A 20,344-nucleotide genomic window follows, 5' to 3' on the forward strand; every position below is an offset into this window, starting at 1 on the left:
CTTGATGCACGTTGAGAGCACGCTGTTGAGCACTTGGCCTTTCGTGGGACTGCCCGACGTCTCGATCTGGGACGCTGAACACGTGAGTTTGTAGCTGCGACCCGTGCCTCGGTGGTCCATCGTGTACACGTCGACAGCGCCGTTGAGCATCGAGTAGAGGAGCGTCATGAGCGACTCCACTAAGATCCCAGTTTCGTTAGATAAACCACACACAGATCCAAAGAAGAGACTGTACTCGCGACAGAGGACGCGCCGGGACCGCCTTGGAGAAACCAAAGCGCCTTGGTAGACAACGATCGCTTCGTGGCGCGCATGCGCTTGACAAAGACGGGAATCGAACCGGCGGCACTGCAAAGACTCTCGTAGCAGAGCGGGAGAGTGAACTCGGCGCACTCGGTGGACGCGGACGACACAGTGCTGCTTGAGAGAGCGAGGCTCTGAATTGAGCTCGCATCGATGGGGCGGAGCATAGATCGAAGGACGTTGGTGTCGGCCGAGAAAGCCGACGTGCGAAACGCTGGGAGCTCGGCGGTCGCCGACGTCTCGGGGGCGGGCGTTGCAAACGTCTTGGCGTTGCATGCATACCAACCGTTGATCTTGATGGGCTCGGCGGCGAGCGCGATCGACGCAGCAACAGCGAGAAGCGTGATGCTATTACGCATGGTGTCAATTGCAAAGTGAGCGCGATTGAAGTACGAGACGTGGACGTCGGCATCCATCTGCTACGTGGGCGACGTGTCTCAAATCAAAATGACGATCTTGATTCCATTGGTGCCATGGAGGCCGCCGTTCCGGGTGTTGTGGATCGACTCGGAGGATGGTCTCCCTTGAGTTAACATGTTTATTGCCGTATCGAGAGCATGGCGATGGCATAGGATGTGGTTATTCAGCCCGCGTACAGTTGTGCATGAAGATTAGCGGACACTCCAGGCGGCGTCATTCGACCGGATGTAACAGGGTGTAATGCTACTTTCTCAACGTCCACATCAAACGAGGCGGGGTTTTTGCGCCAAATGGACAGGATGGAGCGTCCCCGTGTCCAACTCTATGCAAGTGGATGTGAGTGGGTCGTTGTTGTCTTATACCTTTTGTTTTCAAGATGTAGAAAGGCTGGTACGTTGCTGACTGGAACGGCAAAGTGGAGCTCTCGTTGAGGTGTGATCATGAGGTCCTTTTGTTCATGCCGGTACCACCAATCCAAAATGAACACACGCCACACGGCCGTATACAGTAATTCCTACGTCCAGTGTACTAGTAGCCCGTTAGTCAGTGGAGTGTCAGTGGAAAATAAGGTCAATGCAGCCTTGCGGCTTATGCGACTTGATTGAAGTCGCTCATGTGTGTACCCTTGTCCTGGACAGAATCCAATTCGGTGGTCAGAGTCGACGCCAAGGCGGATGCTTAGTGGTATCCATCTGTTGCTCGGCCTTGGTAGCAACGACCAACCGCGATCTTCTTCACTCAGTCGCTCGGTCCTATCTCATTTCTTACTCTTTTGTCGGCGGCCCTTGGCCACGTAGCACGGTCCTTCCGGGTCCCTTTTCGAGATAAGTACGACGAGCTACGGCTGCGTACAACTGGGCAGCGGCGAGAATGCAGCTCGTACATGACTTCCCTCGCTATCCCTGCCGTGCATAAGATAGCCCGCAGCTTGCATCGACGGCAGATCCTTCAGGATTCGAATGCAGTTTACGCTGGGTCAGCGCGCAACTCACCGCATCGACACCATAGCACACGCAAACACATTACACATGTCATTATGCACGCTGCCAGACTGGTCGGCGCTCCCATCGTCAACTTAGATGAAGAGGTTCTTGGGCAAAATCATCGGGCGCAAATCGCACTCGCAGAGGAAGAGGAGCGGGAACTCGACGATCTGGCCCTGGACCTTCTTGAGCTCGTGGACCTCGGGGGGCACGTGCTGCATCAGTTCGCGGAGCTGCGGCGTGTGCCCGAGCATGTCGTCTTCCGAGAAGGACATGACGCGCGCCGAGGGCTGGCGAAAGATCGAGCGCAAGTCGCGGTCCGTCGTACTCGATTCTTGACGGCCGAGGTGGAACTGCTTGCGCTCTTGGGCGGCGACGAGCACCCAGCGGCGGCGGCGCACGTACCGGTACCAGAGCGAGTCGGCCCGGGCCTTCCCCGGGCTGCTCAAAAACTTCTTGAACGTGAACGCGTACTGCCAGCCGTTGCGGTCGCCGGCGCCGAGCGTCTTGTCCACTTGCCACGACGACGGGTCGGGCTGAAAGTCTTCAAACGGCGCGCCGACCTCGTCCGTCCACGAGGCCACTTCGCCGCCGTGGAGCCCCGCGGGTTGCCACCCTTCCTTCCAGCCATACCTAATCCCGTGTGCATGAGAGAACGGATAAGTGAGAGACAAGCCGACTACCGCTGGTTTTCGTAAATGACCGTCACGTCCTCGTACAAATGGTTCTCCGGTACGTTCATCTCAAAGTACGACCGGAACGAGTCCGTGGGGAAGCAGCGGAAGACGCGCTCGTAGATCTGCGTGTTGCCGTGTGCGACCGCCGTCAGCGTCGCCCACGCCTCGTCGCTGACAGGGTCTGGCAGCTCGGTGCCAACGTGCTCTTCGTACAAGCGACGGCGGAGCGAGTGGGCAAACTTGCCGACACCAAATGTTTTTCCGTCAAAAACACCGGCCTCGATTTCGCTGTCGTGGAGAACCACCGCAATCTCCGAGTCACGGTCGCCGCACATGCTGCGGTCGTTCAAGTTGGCCGAGCCTAAGAATCACGTCATCGATGGATACATCGAGTCGTCAGCGTGACATACCCATGATCGTGACCTTGTCGTCGGCAATCAGGAGCTTGCTGTGGATGTAAATCTGCTCCGTGACCGCGTTGCCCGCGAGCACGTCATGCTGCCGCAAGCCAAAGAAGGCAATGTACTTGTGCGGATCCGGCATTTTCGCGCGAAGACGCTCAAGGAGCGAGTTGCCGCCACGGCAGATGGTCGTATACTACGTCGTACGCGTGACTTTGCCGCCAGCCAGTGGGCGCGGGTCGTAGTACCTGCCAGTGCATGACGGCGCGGAGGCTGCTCGAGTCCTTGGACGTCACGGCGCCTTCAAAGGCCGGCATGAGCGGCAGCACGACGACGACGCGGAAGGTCTCTTTGTGCTCGAACGCGCGCACAATACGCAGGTAGAGCGCTTCGAGGATCCGGTTCGAGACGCTCATGTCGTTCTCAAAGCCCGAGACAAAGAATTGGTTCTACAACATTAAGCTTTGTCAGCATGAGAGACGACGATGGATGTAATACCTCGATGTACAAAAAGTGCGCCGCCGCTGTAATGACCGCAATGTACGCGTTCTGGATGCTGTGCTCCGTCTTGATACCGCCCGACCACGGACTCATGCTGCGCACGATCTGGCAGTGGCATGCGGCCGCGAACGGCTCGGCCGTTGGCATCCAGCGCGCGACGGTCCCGGCCTCGCAGTCGTCGAGGCTCGCCGAGTGCTGCGGGCTTTTCTTGCTCGGTACGTGCACCTTGGGGAGGAGCGCGGGGCGGCGGTACTTGGGGCGGCGGCGGTTGAACATCGCAATGTACTTTTTCTGCAGCGTAAAGTTCCAGCGATGGATGAAGTGACGGGCCACATCCATGGCCGCGAGGCCCTCGAGGCTAGGACAGACAATAGAAGACAAATTCTTCATCCATCCGGAAAGTACCGGCAATGCACGTCGTGCCACGGCATGCGGGGCTGTGTTTGCCGATCGACGAGGTCTGTCTCGCCGTTGATGACGTCGGTAAAGTCCTTGAGGCGCGGGTTCGAGTAGTCCTTGCCGACAAAGAGCGGGTTGCGTGTCGTGTCGGTAAGTGGGTGCGAAGGATTGTCATATCTAGTCAAGACATAGTGTACACAAACCACGACAAGAATGCATGTACCGGCCGAGGCAAATGTCGAGGCCGCCCACAAACGCGACCTGCTGGTCGATTACGACGATCTTCTCGTGGTGCGACCAGTACTGCGGCAGCAACACAAAGTCCGGATGCCGCAGCACGTGGATGCGCGGGTGGAGCTGATGCAAATGGTCCTTTGTAAAAAGCGAGTCGTTGGGCAGAAACATCCGGTGCTCCTTGTAGACAAGGATGTACACTTGCACGCCCCGCACCGCAATATCGAGCAGCACGCTATCCAAAATCCCATCAGACAAGGCGTCCACAATTCGAGGACCGACTTGTCGAGCTTGGTGAGCTCGTCGCCGCGTAGCATCGGGTAATTCGGCGTGATCCACCACCCCGTGATGAACACCTGCTTCTCGGCGAGACGGAGGTGCGTCACCATGTTGGCAAACGTCTCGGCGCCATCGACAAGGTGCCGCGCCATGCTCATCATGTCGGCGCCTATCCCAAAAACGATCACGTCATCATTGCACTTTTTTGTCACGATGACATACCCATGGCATGGCGCTCCGGCGCAAACGACGTGTACCGGTGCGTGTCCGTGTCGGTAAACTCGCACGCGTTCATCGTATCCACGAGCGTCGTCTCGAGGTGGGTCCAATTCGGGTGGCTCTTCATGTCGATCTCGAGGAGGGCACCAGGCGTCACGATATGAAGGCCGTCGACCATCCAGTGGAGGCCGTGCTTGAGGAGCGAGCTCTTGGTGACCGCGACGTGGGGCTGGAAGAGGATGACTTCGCGCGGCTCCGTGTCGTTCATGTCGTCGAAGAACGCGATGCACGTGGGCTTGACGACCATCCAGCGCTTGTGGCGGAGGAGGTACTGGTAGCAAATCGCGATAAAGTAAATGCCCGGCAGCACCGAGAAGAGCGACGCGATGACGACGTACTCGTCATCGAGCATGACGACCGACCCGGCATGCGTAAAGTGCACGCATAGCTTGAACGAGAGCACGGGGATGGCGACGCAGAAGAAGAGCACGAGAAGAATCTCCGCGACGCGAATCAAGTTGTCCTTGGTGAAGTGAAAGCCCACAAAGCTCGACCGGCCATGGAGCGTGCCCTTCCGCGACGGCACGTACCGCATCTTGACCCAGCCTTCGATGATGCTGTGGCCATACCTATATCGGCCTCACGATGAGACGCGAAATGTCGTAAGCTCGCAGCGTACTCGGAGCTAAAGCGCAAGGCGCCGAGCTCGAGGAATTCGAGCATCTTGTCGTGGTTGCGCACGCTCTCGTGGGCGAGGAGCGACGTGAGGTACCGCTCGAGGATCGGGATTGACGACGCGCTCTGAGCCGCGCTGCGGTAGCCCAGTAGGCGCGACGGAAACGTAAAGATTTGCGAGAAGCGGAGCACGCGCTGGAGCGTCAGATGGAGGCGCAGCATGCGATGCGTGGTCGTGCGGATGCGCCAGACGAGGCCGTCGACGCGCAGCTAGAGGCGCATGAGCTCATGAGGATATCGCGATAGGCACCTCGATCGTGAAGAGATTGAATTCGTAGAACCACTGCTTGACGCGGTCGACCTGGACGACGCGGACCGTCGGCGCCGTCTCGAGCCGCATCGCCGCGGTCTTGGCGTCGGCGACCAGCGTGAGCGGGTCGGGCGTGGCATCGTAGTACGTCGTTGCGCCGGTCATCGGGTCGAGAGGCAGAGTCTCCATCCTGGCTTCTCCGTCCAGGACGGAATTCGCTGTCAAGAGTGGCGAGTGCATGGCGTCCGGCGACTGCCTCCAAGCGGCCGCCTTTCGTCGACGCACTTAATCGAATTCCATCGTGTTTCTACCGGGAAAAGCGTACTTGAGCGGGACTCTGACGGACTTAAAGGTGCAACATCAAGGTGATAGGCAGCACGTACTTTTTAAGCGAATTGCGGGAAACGGTTGTTACGTTTGTGCGAACAATTGACGTTGGTGCTCACTCGTTGAAGGGCTTCTACACCCTATATTGCTTCTATACCGGTACGAGGCTAATAGCATTTCAAGTGTAGAAAAAGCCTCGTCGCGAGCGTATAGAGCAAGGGCCGTAAGACTTGATGCAGTCAGTAAGACTTCATGCAGTCCGTAGGACACTACGGTACCGCGTACAGACCGCAATGGATACCGGTGCCTCTTGGAAATGATGAGCGTCCTGCGCCACGACGCCTGGCTACGCGACCACCTCGTTCCGGCGTGCACTGTCCCTAGCCTCGCGGCCGTCGTCAGTCACAACACGCTTCAAGTCGAAAGACCACCTCCCAAAACAGCTCAGTGCAAATGACATCTAAAAAGACTCTTCAACAAGAACTGGAGTGGACCGAGGAGATTGTCCAATGCTTGTTGGACTGCCGCGCCATATTGGCCAAGCGTGCTTTCCGTTCATGGGGCGTTGAGCGTGGTGATCTAGTATGGGGTGTAGCCCAGGCAGGACGTCAGCAAAATGTAGTGGGAAGCGCATGTTCCTCTCGAAGGATGAGCATGGAAGCGATAACAACATCATGATGCGCGTTGCTGCTGCCACCATAAAATCCCAGCGCAACGAAAGTTGCCGTGTGGAAGCTCCGACGTTAAGAGGTCTCCCAACGGCGCAGCAGTCGGCTTGAGCAAGCCTGCGCAAGTGTGAGAGTTGAAGTTGACATGTATGAGCGAATTGAAGCAGCTGCGAGGACTTGATCGATACCATCGCGTGTTGCCGGTACTTGCCGACTTGCCGCGTGAAGATCGCCATGTCCATGTGTTTAAAACAGAGTATCCTTGCGGCATACAATTCCCTCGATATCGAACACGTGAATTATACAGCCAGCATCCGATTGGTCCGGCAAAAGCGTAACGCCGGCTCCGTTGAGCGAATCACATTACGGGATTTGGATCCAAGTAGTATTCAACCAGAAGACATGATGAAATTAACACGCATTTCCCATTCGATTTCGTACGGAGAGCGAAGCATCGGCACACCCGGCGCATCGTGACTCGGATCTTACGGCGAAACCTCAAACGAATCAAGCGGCGTCGTCGTGTCGTCGTCACTGAACCACAGCACTTGCATCTTCTCGCGCGTCGCAATGAGGCGCGACGCGCCGTAGACGTCGCCCTCGGCAAACGCCGACCAGTTGGGGATCGAATCGATGCGGCTGCCGGCATGGCCGCGCCCGCCCGCGCCCGTCGTCACGTACACAATGCCGTTTTGCGTGTCGACCTGGTTTTTCAAAACGGGCTTGGTGCGCTCGTAGCCATGGACATGGCCCGCGAAGACGACGTTGACCTTGTATTGGGCGTACACGTCTTCCAGCTTGGCTTGGAGGCCGCAGTGGGGCTCCGACTTGGCGCTCTTGTAGTTGCCGCCCCAGCAAGCCGCCACATCGTCAATCTCGAACCGTGTCGAGCCACACATGCACTGGTGGTCGTCGTACGAGTTGTAGAACGGGTTGTGCTTGACGACAATGACATAAGGCGTCTTGGTCCGGTCGACACGGCCCAAGTCGTTTTGGAGCCACTCGAGCTGCAGGTCGCGCTCGCGACGCCAGTTGGTCCCGCCCGTCTTGTGCGTCGACCCGACATAATCGTCGAGGAAAATCGCATGGACGAGACCAATGTCGAGCGAGTAATAAGTGCGCAGAGCGGCCATCGCGTCACCCGAGATAGGTCCTGGCATGCGACGGAGGTACGCCGTGTACGCTTCGCCGCTCTGGGTCGTTTCGTGGTTGCCGTTGATGCCCGTGACGGGCAGCTGCGAGAAAATCTTGGATTGCAAGTCGAACCACTTGTCCCACTTGGGGTGCTTCCCGTTGGCGTACGACCAGTCGCCCGCCACCAAGATCGCTTGCGTCACGTGGCCATTGTACGGCGTGAGGAAGCTGCGCGTGCTCCCGTCCGCGTAGTCCATGTCCCCGAGAATGCCGAGAACCGTCGCCGTCTTGTCCTCGCCACTCTTGAGTGGCGCGGTAAACGTCGCTTGGAACGACCCGACCGAGTACGTGTACGCCTTGCCAGACGCGAGGTTGCAAAAACTTGCCGTGTGCAAATACGGTGACGTGTAGCTCCCGACGCTATACGTGCTCGCGACGGTCTTGACCGTCTGGTCGCCTACCTTGACGGTAAGGGGCTTGGACTCGGAGCTCGCAAACGAGAGCGAAATGCCGCCGATGCAGGCGCCCGAGATGCCGAGATGCACTTGGCTGACCGAGGGCGCGGCGACGATGGACTGGAGCGCCAGACCCGAGAAAAGAAGCGTGCGAAGCGAGGATGAAAGGACCATGGCGAATTGAAAAATGAAAAAAGCCGCAACAGCTCGCGTCGCGCCAAACGCCAATTTGTCGCTCGAATCTCAACGTCTGATTTGGTTGTTAAGATTCAGCATCTGTTTATCAAAAGTACCTTTGGAAAACAGATGTATGATTCTCAAACCCCAACCACATCAACACTGCTGTCGTTTGTCTGATGCGTAAACTGAACGCCTATTCATTGAGTATCCCCTTCTGGCCCAGAAATTCTCGGCTACCCAATACTGCGTCGGATCTCAGATCTCGATCGACAACTCCTGGCGGCTTTGGCAAGTTGTGCTTCACCTACTAGAGTATCTACACCAAGTAGGTTTGGTAGAACTAGTATCAACGATTCACGATCTGATACTGTGTGGTACACCCGATTGTTGTGGTGGGTCCCGGAATCAGACGCGGCCTTGTGAATTGAAGCAACGGGCGACACAGATGCCGGGTCTGTCTCGCGGTAGCTTGGGCTTGGGCTCGAACTCCGACGCTGCAGTCTGCTTGACAAAAACGCTAGGCTGTGGGTTCGTTGCCGCATGCAAGCGGCGGTCAGTAACCAGCAACATCGAGCGAGGTCCATCGAGGAAGCCTCGGAAGTAGCATCGACGGGCCGTCGAGAACGTTGTACTCGACTCAGACGGTCGGATCACGCCGACTAATCACACGATGACCACACATACACAAATGACAACAGGCAAGAAGATTCCCGCCTCGCGCACAAGCACACGCTTCGAATAGGGCGATGCGAATCTAGATGAACGCCATTGGAAGCACCGTCCCACCCAGCCCACCAGGTGCCCAACTTGGGTCGTAGCCCTGCAGCGGCGGTCATGCGACAAGATGAATCAGATGACCTTCATGGAAGCAGTCCTTACCACCACGAGTCTGGTGCTGACCAGTCGGAGCGACTACCAGTCTGCGTGTTCAATGCAGCCAACGGCGCGTCACCACCCATCGACCGACCAAAAAGCTAGCAGCCAAACGCGCTTGGTTTTTGCACCGATCCATGAACCCTCGTGCTTGCAAGGACGGATTGATACACGTTTTGAACTGCCGGACTCGTTGATTCGCTTGGAACGAATGGCGAACGTGAAGTGTGTCGACTCGGTAGTGATGACGCACATGCTAGCTAGGGTCTATACACTGTTTATCGATCTTTGACGTTCGCATGCCAAGTGCATAGCAGTCCAAAAAGCAAAAGAGTAGTCCGCCGTGCCGTCCCAGCGCGAGGTCGGGTGGCGACAGCAAGTCGAGTAAAGGCAACAACCCACTTGCTGGGCTTGCACTCCTCTGTCGGGTGGTCCGAGTACAGGAGCCTGCGTGCGACCTCGAGCGAGCTATCCCTCGGCGAGTGGGGTCCACCACGGGATGGATCTCTCCGTGCGCAGCTCACTCCCAACGACCAAGTGCTGGTGCCAACTCCCACGCATTCAGGCGTAGCACTACGTATGCGAAGTCTTTGAGTTAGTTTTTGCTAATTTGATTTCAACGCGAACACGTTTGATTGATTGATTCAACCCACTGACTCGAGTGCGAGAAGGAGCGTTAGCCATGGCGTTGTATCCGTCTTGGATCTACTAGTACATGCAAGGTTTCGGCCTCCATGACGACGTCCTTCCTCCTCCGGCTCCTCGCCCAACACGAGTGGCCGCGACGTCACCTCGTCCCGCGGATTGCGCTCCTGCCTCCGCCTGCCTAAATCAAGTCCCTCAACCGAGTACACACAACGAAGAAAGTCCGACAATTTTATTTAGCATAGTTTTATCTATTGTAATAGAGGACCCAATTCAACAACAACGACGTCCTTCCTCCTAACGTTCAAAAGTTGTCGATGCTGGTGCACCTCGGACAAGCCCCTTCCCGTTTGTACTCAGTAGCCTACTCGCATTCCTTGGAAACACCAGACACAAGCAGACCGTACTGCACCGGCGAGCCAACGACGGGGCGCTTTACATGCGACCGCTACCTGCCTGCGACGTCGTTGCCCCAGTGCTCTTGGTTCGGTAACGAACCATGTCGGAAACATTCAAAACAACACAGAGGAGCGCGCCATGCACCGTCGCTGTGTGCTGGCGCCACCGTGCGCGTCGGGCGTCCGTCCAGGCGCGTCAAGAGACTCGGGCGCAGAGCTGCAGAGTCCCATCGGTATTCTTGCACCCTCAACAAAGAAAAACGATCTTCATGCTGCCGTAGAACTGTAGTTGTGGCAGACCCCGTGCACTCGACTCCACTGCACGACAGAGACCCTGCGATCGTCATGGACGTACCGTCTGAGAAACAACCTCCAAGCAACCAGAGCCGACACGACGCTGCCTTTTGCAAGCCGTCTAATCCAACAGGAGCAAGTGTATGTGTGTATGAGTTTCTTAATTTACTATCTACAGCAGGACCGTCTCGACCGAGTAGTCGGGGACTGTGCCCGTCTGGGGAAGGAGCGCGCCTGAGAGCAGCTGGTCGAGCTCGCCGTGGACATCGGCCATGAACGTGCACGCGTCGAGGTGCTGGGCCACCATGGCCTGCGTCTCGCCGACCACGCGGCGGATCGTGCGTGTCGCTCTCGAGCACGAGGCGCGTAAAGTGCACGTCGACGAGCAAGCTCATCCACTCGACGACCGCCGTCATGTCAATGTCCTTGCGCACGTACCACTTCTTCAGCAGGGCGAGGAGCGCGAGCACGTCCGGCAGCGTCAACGTCGCCATCGCATTCTGCAGAAACACATCGGTCTTCGGCAAGACGACCACGAGATGGAGAAAGTGGTCGACAAACTGCGCCGGCGTCGTGACGCTGGCGTCCTTGGTGAGTTTCTCGTAGCGCGTGACACTGGCCGCGTTGGCGTGACGCAGCACAAACTTGACGATGCGGATGCTCGTGGCTTCGTCAATGTCGGCGAGGAAGCGCAAACTCGTATCAAGGAGGCCCCACTGCTTGTGGGCGAGCAAGGTCGGGATCAGCGACGGCAGCGTCCGGCTGCAGAGGTGGCGCGACCGGATGAGCACGCGGAGCTCCCGCCAGAGCCCGAGCGACGCCGACGACACGCAGCGCGCCGCGACTTGGGTCACAAATAGCGGCGAGAGCACGCCGCGGATCTTGTTGGTCTTGCCGTTCTTATAGACGTACTTGTCAAAGACGGCGGCAAACGCCTCGCGCGTCGGCGTGAGCGACGGGTTCGTGAGCTGCTCGAGGACCTCCTTCTGCGCATCGTTGCCAATGAGCATTTGCGCGGGCCACGTCTCGACTTCGAGCGCGGGAATGACCACGGGCACGTCCTTTTCGTCGACCATGGTCGAGATGAGCACCGTGTTGGTCGTCGTGAGCGGCGCCATGCCCTTGCCGAGCACGGTCGCCAGCGTCGACGGACGGGCGTGGAGCGACGTGAAGAGAACTGCCTTTTCGTAGACGAGCGCGAGGCTGTGCACGGGGAACGCAAACACGCGGAGGAGGTCGCCGTGCGCGGTGGGCGCGAGGGCGTGTGTCGAGAGGCACACGCCGTACTTGCTGTCCCAGAGACGCACGTCGGTCGACGACGCGATCGCAACCGTGTGCGGCGCGGCTTCGCACGTCTGGTAGGCGACTGCGCCAACCTTGCGGCGCTTCTTGCCCTCGTTCGCTGCAATGGAGAGCGACGTGAGGTCCTTGACGCCGTCGGCCGAGACGCTTTGCCAGAGGCCGGACGCCCACAAGAGCGAGAGCGACGCATCCTTCGTATGGAATGCGCCCGACGTCAAGTCGTCGGTCGATGCCATCGTGTCCTTGCGGTGCAGCACGGCCTTGTTGGTCGTCGGGTCGAACGTGTAGATGGACACGTTGTACGCGTCGGCCTTGGTCATGATCGCGAAGTAGAGCTGGCCGGCAGCGTCGGCGTCGACGGCGGCAAAAACCGTCGAGAGCTTCTTGGCCTTGCCCTTCGCTTTCGCCGGCGCGGCCACGAGCGTCGTGAGCGCGCCGTTGTAGAGGTGGATGCTGCCCGCAATCGTCACAAGGACGACGCCATCGAGGCGCGGGTGCGTAAAGAGCTGGTGGACCGCGGACGGAAGGCCGACCGATGGGAGGCTCGCGTCGAGCTTGGTCGTCTCGGCCGCCCATGAGATGAGCTCCGTCTTGGCCTTGCCGCGCACCGCGTAGTAGATGGGCTTCTTGCCGTGCTTGACCGCCGGCACGGTGATGGCCTGCGCGCTGTCCGGGCGGAAGTCCCAGCTCTGCACCTGCAGCGCGACGCCAGACGCGTACATGGCCGTGTTGCAGCGCACGACCTGGTCCGAGGCCGTCACGAGGAGGTGGCCGGAGGAGCCATGGACGTAGGTCGCGCCCACGACGGTCGACGCCCCGCGGCTCGACCAGCCGCAATTCACTTCGAGCATCTGCGTGGCATCCATCGCTTCAAGATCTGATCGAATGGGCTTGGACCAACAGAAGCTGACGGCCAATCGAAGCCGCCGCCAAAAGCCGGAGACAACCCGGAGATGCGTACACTATTTCATGCGAAACGCCCACGCAACAGCCGGCGTTGCCGGCGCACGGGCGACATGCCGGTCGAGCGGATGGAATGCATGTGTATTCATAGGAGGGGCAGCTCATGCAGTATGTGGCATCTTGTATGCGCATCGTTCGGGTCTCTCTTTGTTGGCACCCTCGTGTGGGTCGCCGACGACCGACGATGCACGTACACTATTTCTTGCGATTTGGCGTCAGACAACTTCAAGCTATGTATGTGGGCGGCACGCTGCCGTTATAAGGCGCTCGCGCCTTGTCGCTTGCGTTGCTGACTGCGCACTCTCGTGCGTGGCATCGGAGACTTATAGTCCCCCTCAAGTGGTTTCCAGTAGCGCGGGCCTTGGGACAGACGACGTAATGGCCCCCGTCGTCGACCGAACGGGGTGGATAGGATCCAAGGGGTGCGCGTCCTTCTCTAACAGCAAGCATCGCGTTCAAGCCCGAATCCACGAGCCGCTGACCCGTCTACCTCCATTGATACTCGGTCGTCCAAGCCTGAAAACAACAGTCAACGGAATGAAACATGCCGAGGTGTTGTTTTCACCATACAAATCTCATGTATACTGTTTTAAACACAAAACAGGGCACCACGAAATCGTCCTCCGCCGCGGACCGCCTCGCAATGGCGACAGCGAGCCCACGCTCGGCACCGCCGACTCGCCTTGCTTCTAGCCCACTCGGAGTGGCTCACGTGCCCCCGTCTCTCTTCACCTCCTACGCCCATCCGAGTTGACTACCATTTTGTACGACAACCCGAGGGGTAGGGCACCAACACGTCGTTGCTTATACGAGCGACGCCTCGGCCGCCGTGTCGGTCGACGCTCCCTTGGCCTTGTCCTTCTTGGGCTTCTTCTCGTCCGTCGGCGGTGGCGGCGGTCCCGAGCCTTCCTTGGAGGCATGCGTCGTGAACTTGATGATGAGTGTCGGCGACGTAATCGGCTCGTCTTCGGGGAGCCGCCGCCCGTCCTCGCCTTCGGCGTACGCAAAGTTGGCGGCGACGGTCGCCGACACGACATGGGCGATCTCGCGCACGGTCGCGCCCTTCTTGACGAGCACGGCGTGGCCAAACACATCACCCTCGGTCGTCGTAAAGTTCTTGAGCGACTTGACGGGGTAGACAACGATCATGTTGGCCAAGTCGACGGCGGCGTTGATCGCATTACGGACGCCGGTGCTGCCGTGGCGGAAGAGCACCATGTCCAGTACATGCTCGAGGCGCTTGGCCATCTTGGGCTCGGGCACTTTCAAGCTCGCGTCGTCGTCGTGCGTCGAGAAGAACATGTCGCCAACCTCGTACTTGATGATGCCCTTGGCATGGAGGTTGCGTAAGAAGCACTCGGAGGCCGCGCTCGCGACAAAGCACTTGTCACTGCCGTACTTTTCTGCCACATTGGCAATGTTCTTGTCCGTCTCGGCGCCGACATCGGCCTTGTTGAGCACGAGGATCGTCGGGAACCGAATCGCGAGAAAGGCGTCCACGAGTGCGTGCACTTGGGGCTCGCCCCACGCCGTAAGGTTGCAGGGCTCTTTGGCCATCTCACCAAGCGCGTTGAGAACGGCGACGACCGTCGACGCCGACGCGCCGTAGCCCGAGAGCTGCTGCTGGAACGTCGTCCGGAGAGCAGCCTGCGTCGCGCCATGGCGCCGCGCGATCGACGGCCAGCGCTTCCAGAGGTTGTTGTAGATCCAGTTGTGAATCTCGGACGTGAGCCAGTCGGCGTCGTGGAGCGGGTTGTACCCGATCGTTGTCTCGCCCTTCTCGTTGGTCGTGCCACTCACGTCGACAATGTGCATGAGGACGTGCGCATGACGGAGATCGTCGAGAAACTTGTTGCCGAGGCCCGCGCCTTCAGACGCACCCGGAATCAGGCCGGCCACGTCGAGGAGCTTGACGGGGATGTGGCGCGTGCCGTCGACGCATTGGCCATACTTGGGCGCGCACAAGGATGTCTTGCCGCGCGCCTTGCACGGGCACTCGGTCATGTAGTACGTGATCCCTTCGTTGGGCTCGATGGTCGTGAAGGGAAAGTTGCCGACCTTGGCCTTCCCGTCCGTGACCGCGTTGAAGAACGTCGACTTGCCCGCCGAGGGCTTGCCGACGCACCCGATCACGAGCTCCATTGCCACTGAAAACTGCACTGGCGGCGGATTCGGCATTCAAGCCGGCGAAATCGGCATTCTCGCTGGCAAAATCGGCATCCGGATGGTAAACATGGCACAAATGCCGCAAATAGACACCGTAGGGGCGGCACATGCCGATGCCAGCGCGCATTTGCGATGGAGAAGGAAGCCAAGCACGTGCTGACGGACGCGCGCAAGGACGCGTCGGGCGAGCGCGCGCTGCTGCGTGTCCTCGACATGGTGACCAAGACCGAGTCGCTGGCGCTCTGCCAGCACCTCCTCCTCGGTAGGCGATCCCATGTCCATGCATCGAGGCTGCGACAGCGACATGTAGGCGTGGATGAGATGGCCGAGTCGCCGACGACCTTTTCCCGGCTGCTCTTGCTGCAGAACGTGAGCCGCATCGGCGCGATTCCCGACTTGTCGGAAGAGAAGGCCGAGTACATTGGCTACACGCTGGGCGGTCTCGCGCTCGCGGTGACCGACCGGTCGGCAGTCCACAAGGCGCTCGCCCGCACGACGCAAGGCCATCCCATGGTGCTTCTCGGCCTCGCTGCCTTCATGGAAGACGCGTTCAGCAGCGTGGACCCAACTCCCTTTGTCGCGTGCTTCCAGAACCTCGTCGAGCGGGCGCTCGCCGGCCCGACATGTGCGGCCTTCTCGCTGGCATCTCGTATCTCATGTGCGTACCGTAGCGCTCGTCGTCAAGCAGGCCATCGCGGCCACGTGGGTGCGACTGAGCTGGCGTGCTCTCGAGACCGGAGCGATGGACGCTGCGTCGAGGATCGTGCAGACGGGTGTCCGTGCCGTGCGCCTCCTGCCGCTCGACTCGTCCGAGAACTGCGCAGTCGCACTCGGTCTTCTCCGCGGGCTCGCAGACGTCGCGCCGTCGCTGACCGACCCGGCGCCGACGCTGAGCCTGGTTGCGCTGCTCGTGCGTCTACTGCCGCACGTCACGTCGGGTAGGTGGGACGTACGCGATGCCTCTCATTTGCCGCTTGTAGCGTCGACGCGTGCTGGCCTCGGCATGCTCTTGCTTCTCGAGTCGCTTGTCTCTGCCTCGGACGTCAGCGTCGTCGCTGCCATCGACGGCGAAGTCTTTGTGTTGCTGGCCTTTTTCCTCGCGACGCTCGAGCACCCAACAGAGCAAACGGCGGTGTTGCGTCTTCTCCGCGTCTGGCTGACCGCTTTAGCGTCCACGCCCTCGCGGTCCGTGGTCGTCGAGAGCCTCTTCGCCCCCGTGCTCGCGCTCATGACGTCGGCGCGTCAGCCCGAAGCCTCGACCGTCTTGGCGCTTCTCCAGACCGTCCAGTCGCTGCCGTGGACACCGCGTGCGTCCTCGTCCCACGAGGCACGCCTGCACCCGCAGTACGCCGTGGCGTCGCTGCTCCAGGAGCTTGCCACGTCACCGACGCTCGGCGCCTGGCTGGCGCAGACAGCCCATGCGCTTTATGCGTCGTCGGATCGAGACTATGATCCGACGGTCGTCTTGGCGGCCGCGACCTTCTTGTTTGAGTCGCGCTCGGCGATGGTTCTTCCCGCGCTTACGCTCGCTCGCGCCTGCGTGGCCGCATGGCCGATGGCTGGCCGGCTCCTCGTGCCCAGCCTTGTCTACGTGCTCTCGCGCGCGACCAATGGCAGCGACACGCAAGCGATTCTTACGACGCTTGTGAGCACGGCCCGTGATGCCGAGTGCATGAAGACGCTGCTGCGGACGGTCAAGGCGCTCAGCGCGACGCATCCATCGACAGCCCTCCGCGTTCTGTACCAGATTTGGACGCTCGAGTCCCGCGTTTACTCGCGGTACGCGCGCTTTCTTGCATCATCGCGACGGTCAACGCTTCTTGTGGCGTAGGCTGGAGCAGCTCTTGAGTGAGAGCCACGACGACACGGACGCCGAGTGGCCGCTCGTGCAGCTCTACACGATCTACGAGCTCTGCGGCGTCCGTGGCGACCTCGGCCTCAACTTTATCGCGACCGTGCAAGCGCGCTTGGAGTCCCATTTGCCGTCGCTGGCGGCCGTTGCGCTTGCTTGCGTCCGGTCGCTGTGCGTCGCCGACTGCCTCGACTTTAGCACGGCCTGCAAGATCCTTGCGTCCAAGCTCAAGAAGAAAAGGTACATGTTCGTCGAAATGGCGTGTCGCATGCTCACGCGTATGGACAGATTGTCTGCAAGGACCATGTGCTCTTCCACGTCGAGCTCTGCCACTTGTATGCGGTCGGCGGTTCGATCCTCACCGACACCCCGAGTTTTCTGACGACGCTCTGGGACGCGACGGCCCATGAAGACGCCCAAGTGCGCCTCGCCGCGTACACATCCTTGCATGCGTACCCGCTGCACCTCGTCGGGCTCAAGGCGCGCAGCGACACAATCGGAGATGACGAAGCCGACGAGCAAGCGGTCGAAGCACAGCTGCAAACCGTGCTGACGGCCATGGAGACCGAGACGGACGACGAGACGCGGGCCATGATCACGACGCTCTTGCAGGTGCGTCGTCTACTCGTGTACGATATTTTCACGATCTTGGGTCTAGCGCGTGGGCAAGGACGAAGCGACGCAGCCGCGCAAGCGGTTCGTGGCCGAGCGCACGTCCGGCGCTGCGACGCGCGCCATGGCCAACGTGCTGCCCAAGCCGTCGGCGCTGGTCGAGTTGTACAAGGCGACGATTCCGCTCGGCTTGCGTCAGGCGCTCGGCGGCGCCGTCCTCACCTCGTTTGGCTACGTCCCCCTCCCTCTCGACGATGCGATTCGGAAACGAAAAGAGAAACATCTCAAGCACCTCGACAATCTATTGTCGCACGCGACGAACCTCCTCTCGCAGCTCGAAGACGAAGCCAAAGCGACGTCGGAAGTCCCGCTGCTGCTGGCGCACCTGCATGGCTGGGACAAGTTCTTGCACCATTACGTCGCGCTGCTTCGCGACGTCGAGGCGCTGCGCGGTGGCTTGGACGACGGCGAGATCGAGTCGCTCCGCCGTGCCGCGCTGCATCTCTTGTCGCGCTGGGAGCCACTGGTATGCACCACGCCCAACGTCGCGATCGCCCTCGGTGTCCTTGCGCGTCTCTTGCCGTCCGAGCTCCACGTCCTCGGCGGCCGCATCGTCGAAGTGCTTTTGCGAGCGCTCTCGAAAGCCATGCAGGCGCACGCCGCCGCGTCAATTGTTGCCGACATCGAGAGCCCGAGTGCCGCAATCCTCGGTCTCGGCGTTGCGCTCCAAGGCGCGCTCAGCATGCACGAGACACGTGTCGACGAAGTGGTCGAGAAGCTCCGGGGCATTGCCATGTCCGAAGCCGCCTTGGCGCCAACGTGTCTCATTGCGTTGGGTCACATTCTGCCCGCCATCATGCAGCACGGTGCATCGGCGTCGATCACAGCGCTCTGGCATTGGCTTTTGGAGCAGTTGTTGGCGACGACTCTCGAGCGCCAAAGCGACATGGACAACGTGCGTGCGGCGGTTCTGACGCACCCGGCGTCGTTGACACTCGCGTCGGTGCGGCGTGACGCAACGGCGGCGCATGCCATCTTTGCGCTGAGCATGGCCAGCGAAGGCTGCATGGCCGTCGAAGAGCCAACGTGGCTTCTTGGGCTCTACCATGTCCTGCTCCAACTGGCTGAACACGGCGTCGCCGATGCGTGGAGTGCATTGCCCCCGGTTCTTTTGCATTGCGTGACGTTCGAGCTCCTCGGCTGGACTGACGTGGATGATTTTGTGGCCAAATGCCAAGCGGCCGTCGACCAGGCGGTGCCGCAAGCCCTCGTCGCGCTGCCTTATTTGCTCTGCCGCACGACTGCGCTGGGCCACAGCATCGCGCAGGACGTGCCAAGTGGGCTCCACGCCAAGCTCGAAGCGATCGCATCGGACGCGGGCCGCGAGTTTGATGCGTCGGCGCGGTCGTATGCGACGCTGGCCCTCGCCAACCTCTTGGGCACGGGCCTCGCGATCGATGGCAAGCCGACGGTCTGGAAAGGTACCGCATTCGTAATGGATTCCTGCAATCTACGACTTGGACGACCTAGGTCTTTTGGTCGACAAGACGCAAGCCGAAGCGATCGTGTCGACACTGCAGCAGCTCTGCGCGCTCTGCCCCGTGCAGCGTGTGCGCGTGCACGCAGCGTGGGCCCTTGGTGCCTTGTCGGCGCTCTCGACCGCGTCCGAGTCGTTCCAAATCAAGTCGCGCGGTCGGTGCTGCTGCATACTTATAAGAACCTTTGTGTACACCTTGTGTAGGTCTGGACGCGGGCTTGCAGCTGCCGACGACGACAGCCACGTACAAGCTCCTCGACAAGCTTCGCCAGTGCAAGCACCCGAATACCTCGGATGCCCACTGGGTCGCATCGAGCCTTCGCGTGCTCTCAGTGTGCCACGTGCCGACGTTCCAATATGCGACGCTGCTCTTGCGCTTCTGGAACGCCCGCCTCGGATCGGATGTCTCGGTCGCGGGCCTCGCCTTTGCGATTGGGCACTGCGGCCAAGATCCGTCGCTTTTGAGTTTTCTTTTGGACCTCGCCGAGCTCCCGCGCTTTCGCCCGCTCCCGATGGCCGTGCAGCTGCGCTACATGGCCGACATTCCGATTCTCGCCAAGCTCATTGCGCCGCCGCAGCTCGACACGATGTTGTCGCACGTTGTTGCTGCCATGAAGTCGCCCGAGTACGGCACCGCGCTCGTCTCGGCCCTCGCGGCGTGCAGCTCGGCGTCCACGCCGGCGCGTGCGATCGCCGCCACCGTGGTCTCGGACACACTCTTCAAGGGCCTCGTGGCGCTGCGCCCGCCGATCGAATTGTGGCGCGAGCTGGCCAAAGCCATGGTGGCCCTCGATGCCAAGAAGGGCAAAACGGCGCTCATCGCTGCCTCGGAAGCCAAGACCGGTCCGCTGGCGCTGGCGGGCTGCGTCGCCTTGACGTACCTGTTCGAGGCCGGTGGCTGCAGCTCGAAGGACCTCCAAGCCATCGTGCTCTGGCTGGCCGCGGGACACCACGCGCGCATGGACGTCGAGCTTGTTGTCAGCCGCACGGCGACAAGCGCGGCGAGCATCGTGGCCGCGATGGACAAGTGGTGGTGGCTGCATAATGTGCTGCACTGGATCGGCGTCGGCACCGGCGTCGCGGCCGTAGAAAGCGACGGTTTGTGCCAGCTCCTCAGTGCGCTCTGCCTTGTCTGGGGGCAGCACAGCGAGGACGTGCTCTTTCTCCACAGCCAGTCGCTTGTGAGTGCGCGCGTGCTGCCGACGGCCTTTGTCGACGTCTTTGCGCGCGTCTCGTCCGAGCTGTCGGTCGCACCGACCGTCGACCTGATGGCGTACGTCCAGCAGCTCTGCGCGGCCGATCATGGCAGCGTCTGGGGCCACATGCTGCGCTACGGCTACACGCTCCATGGCGGCGTGCGCCTCGAAGCGAGTGCGATGCTGGACACGTTTTGCGACGCCTAGAGAACTATCAACTTGATATTTTGAACCGCCGCGTGTTGATTGACCACGTCGTTGCTAGCTCGATGACAACGTTGCCGGATGTGCTGAAGCTGCTTTATCCTGCCATGGGCAGCGAGATCGGAATCTGAGGAGGC

The 20,344-nt window shown here is 60.2% G+C and overlaps 6 protein-coding genes across 6 annotated transcripts in view; 1 reads left to right on the forward strand and 5 right to left on the reverse strand.

Moving 5' to 3' along the window:
• Nucleotides 1-662, reverse strand: part of SPRG_20717 (hypothetical protein) — a gene marked incomplete at both ends in the record, with an annotated part of 2,521 nt that extends 1,859 nt beyond the window's left edge. The window contains 2 exons of the mRNA XM_012348212.1: nucleotides 22-179; nucleotides 236-662. Of these exons, the coding sequence (XP_012203602.1) occupies nucleotides 22-179; nucleotides 236-662 (585 nt within the window). The remainder of the gene's footprint in view (nucleotides 1-21; nucleotides 180-235) is intronic.
• Nucleotides 663-1,741: 1,079 nt separating this feature from the next.
• Nucleotides 1,742-5,677, reverse strand: SPRG_09061 (hypothetical protein). Its single transcript, XM_012348180.1, has 11 exons — nucleotides 5,402-5,677; nucleotides 5,096-5,361; nucleotides 4,420-5,045; nucleotides 4,201-4,366; nucleotides 3,908-4,153; nucleotides 3,691-3,861; nucleotides 3,283-3,643; nucleotides 3,033-3,233; nucleotides 2,794-2,980; nucleotides 2,390-2,744; nucleotides 1,742-2,339 (listed from the first exon to the last, which is right to left on the reverse strand). The coding sequence occupies exons 1-11, from the start codon at nucleotides 5,639-5,641 to the stop codon at nucleotides 1,799-1,801; spliced, it is 3,360 nt and encodes a 1,119-aa protein (XP_012203570.1). The 5' UTR covers nucleotides 5,642-5,677; the 3' UTR covers nucleotides 1,742-1,798.
• Nucleotides 5,678-6,881: 1,204 nt separating this feature from the next.
• SPRG_09062 (hypothetical protein) lies at nucleotides 6,882-8,159 on the reverse strand (the record flags this gene model as incomplete). The annotated part of the gene is made up of 1 exon (XM_012348181.1): nucleotides 6,882-8,159. The coding sequence occupies one exon, from the start codon at nucleotides 8,157-8,159 to the stop codon at nucleotides 6,882-6,884; it is 1,278 nt and encodes a 425-aa protein (XP_012203571.1).
• Nucleotides 8,160-10,547: 2,388 nt separating this feature from the next.
• Nucleotides 10,548-12,543, reverse strand: SPRG_09063 (hypothetical protein; the record flags this gene model as incomplete). The annotated part of the gene is made up of 2 exons (XM_012348182.1): nucleotides 10,548-10,685; nucleotides 10,735-12,543. 2 exons carry the CDS (start codon nucleotides 12,541-12,543, stop codon nucleotides 10,548-10,550), a joined length of 1,947 nt encoding a protein of 648 aa, XP_012203572.1.
• Nucleotides 12,544-13,406: 863 nt separating this feature from the next.
• Nucleotides 13,407-14,800, reverse strand: SPRG_09064 (hypothetical protein). The gene has a single exon (XM_012348183.1). The coding sequence runs from the start codon at nucleotides 14,780-14,782 to the stop codon at nucleotides 13,445-13,447; it is 1,338 nt and encodes a 445-aa protein (XP_012203573.1). The 5' UTR covers nucleotides 14,783-14,800; the 3' UTR covers nucleotides 13,407-13,444.
• Nucleotides 14,801-14,938: 138 nt separating this feature from the next.
• On the forward strand, nucleotides 14,939-20,210 carry SPRG_09065 (hypothetical protein; the record flags this gene model as incomplete). The annotated part of the gene is made up of 9 exons (XM_012348184.1): nucleotides 14,939-15,068; nucleotides 15,117-15,431; nucleotides 15,478-15,744; nucleotides 15,787-16,585; nucleotides 16,638-16,908; nucleotides 16,947-17,270; nucleotides 17,317-18,751; nucleotides 18,801-18,962; nucleotides 19,012-20,210. The coding sequence occupies 9 exons, from the start codon at nucleotides 14,939-14,941 to the stop codon at nucleotides 20,208-20,210; spliced, it is 4,902 nt and encodes a 1,633-aa protein (XP_012203574.1).
• Nucleotides 20,211-20,344: the final 134 nt, after the last annotated feature.

Source organism: Saprolegnia parasitica, assembly GCF_000151545.1.
Source record: "Saprolegnia parasitica CBS 223.65 unplaced genomic scaffold supercont2.41, whole genome shotgun sequence".
Classification (NCBI taxonomy): domain Eukaryota; phylum Oomycota; class Saprolegniomycetes; order Saprolegniales; family Saprolegniaceae; genus Saprolegnia; species Saprolegnia parasitica.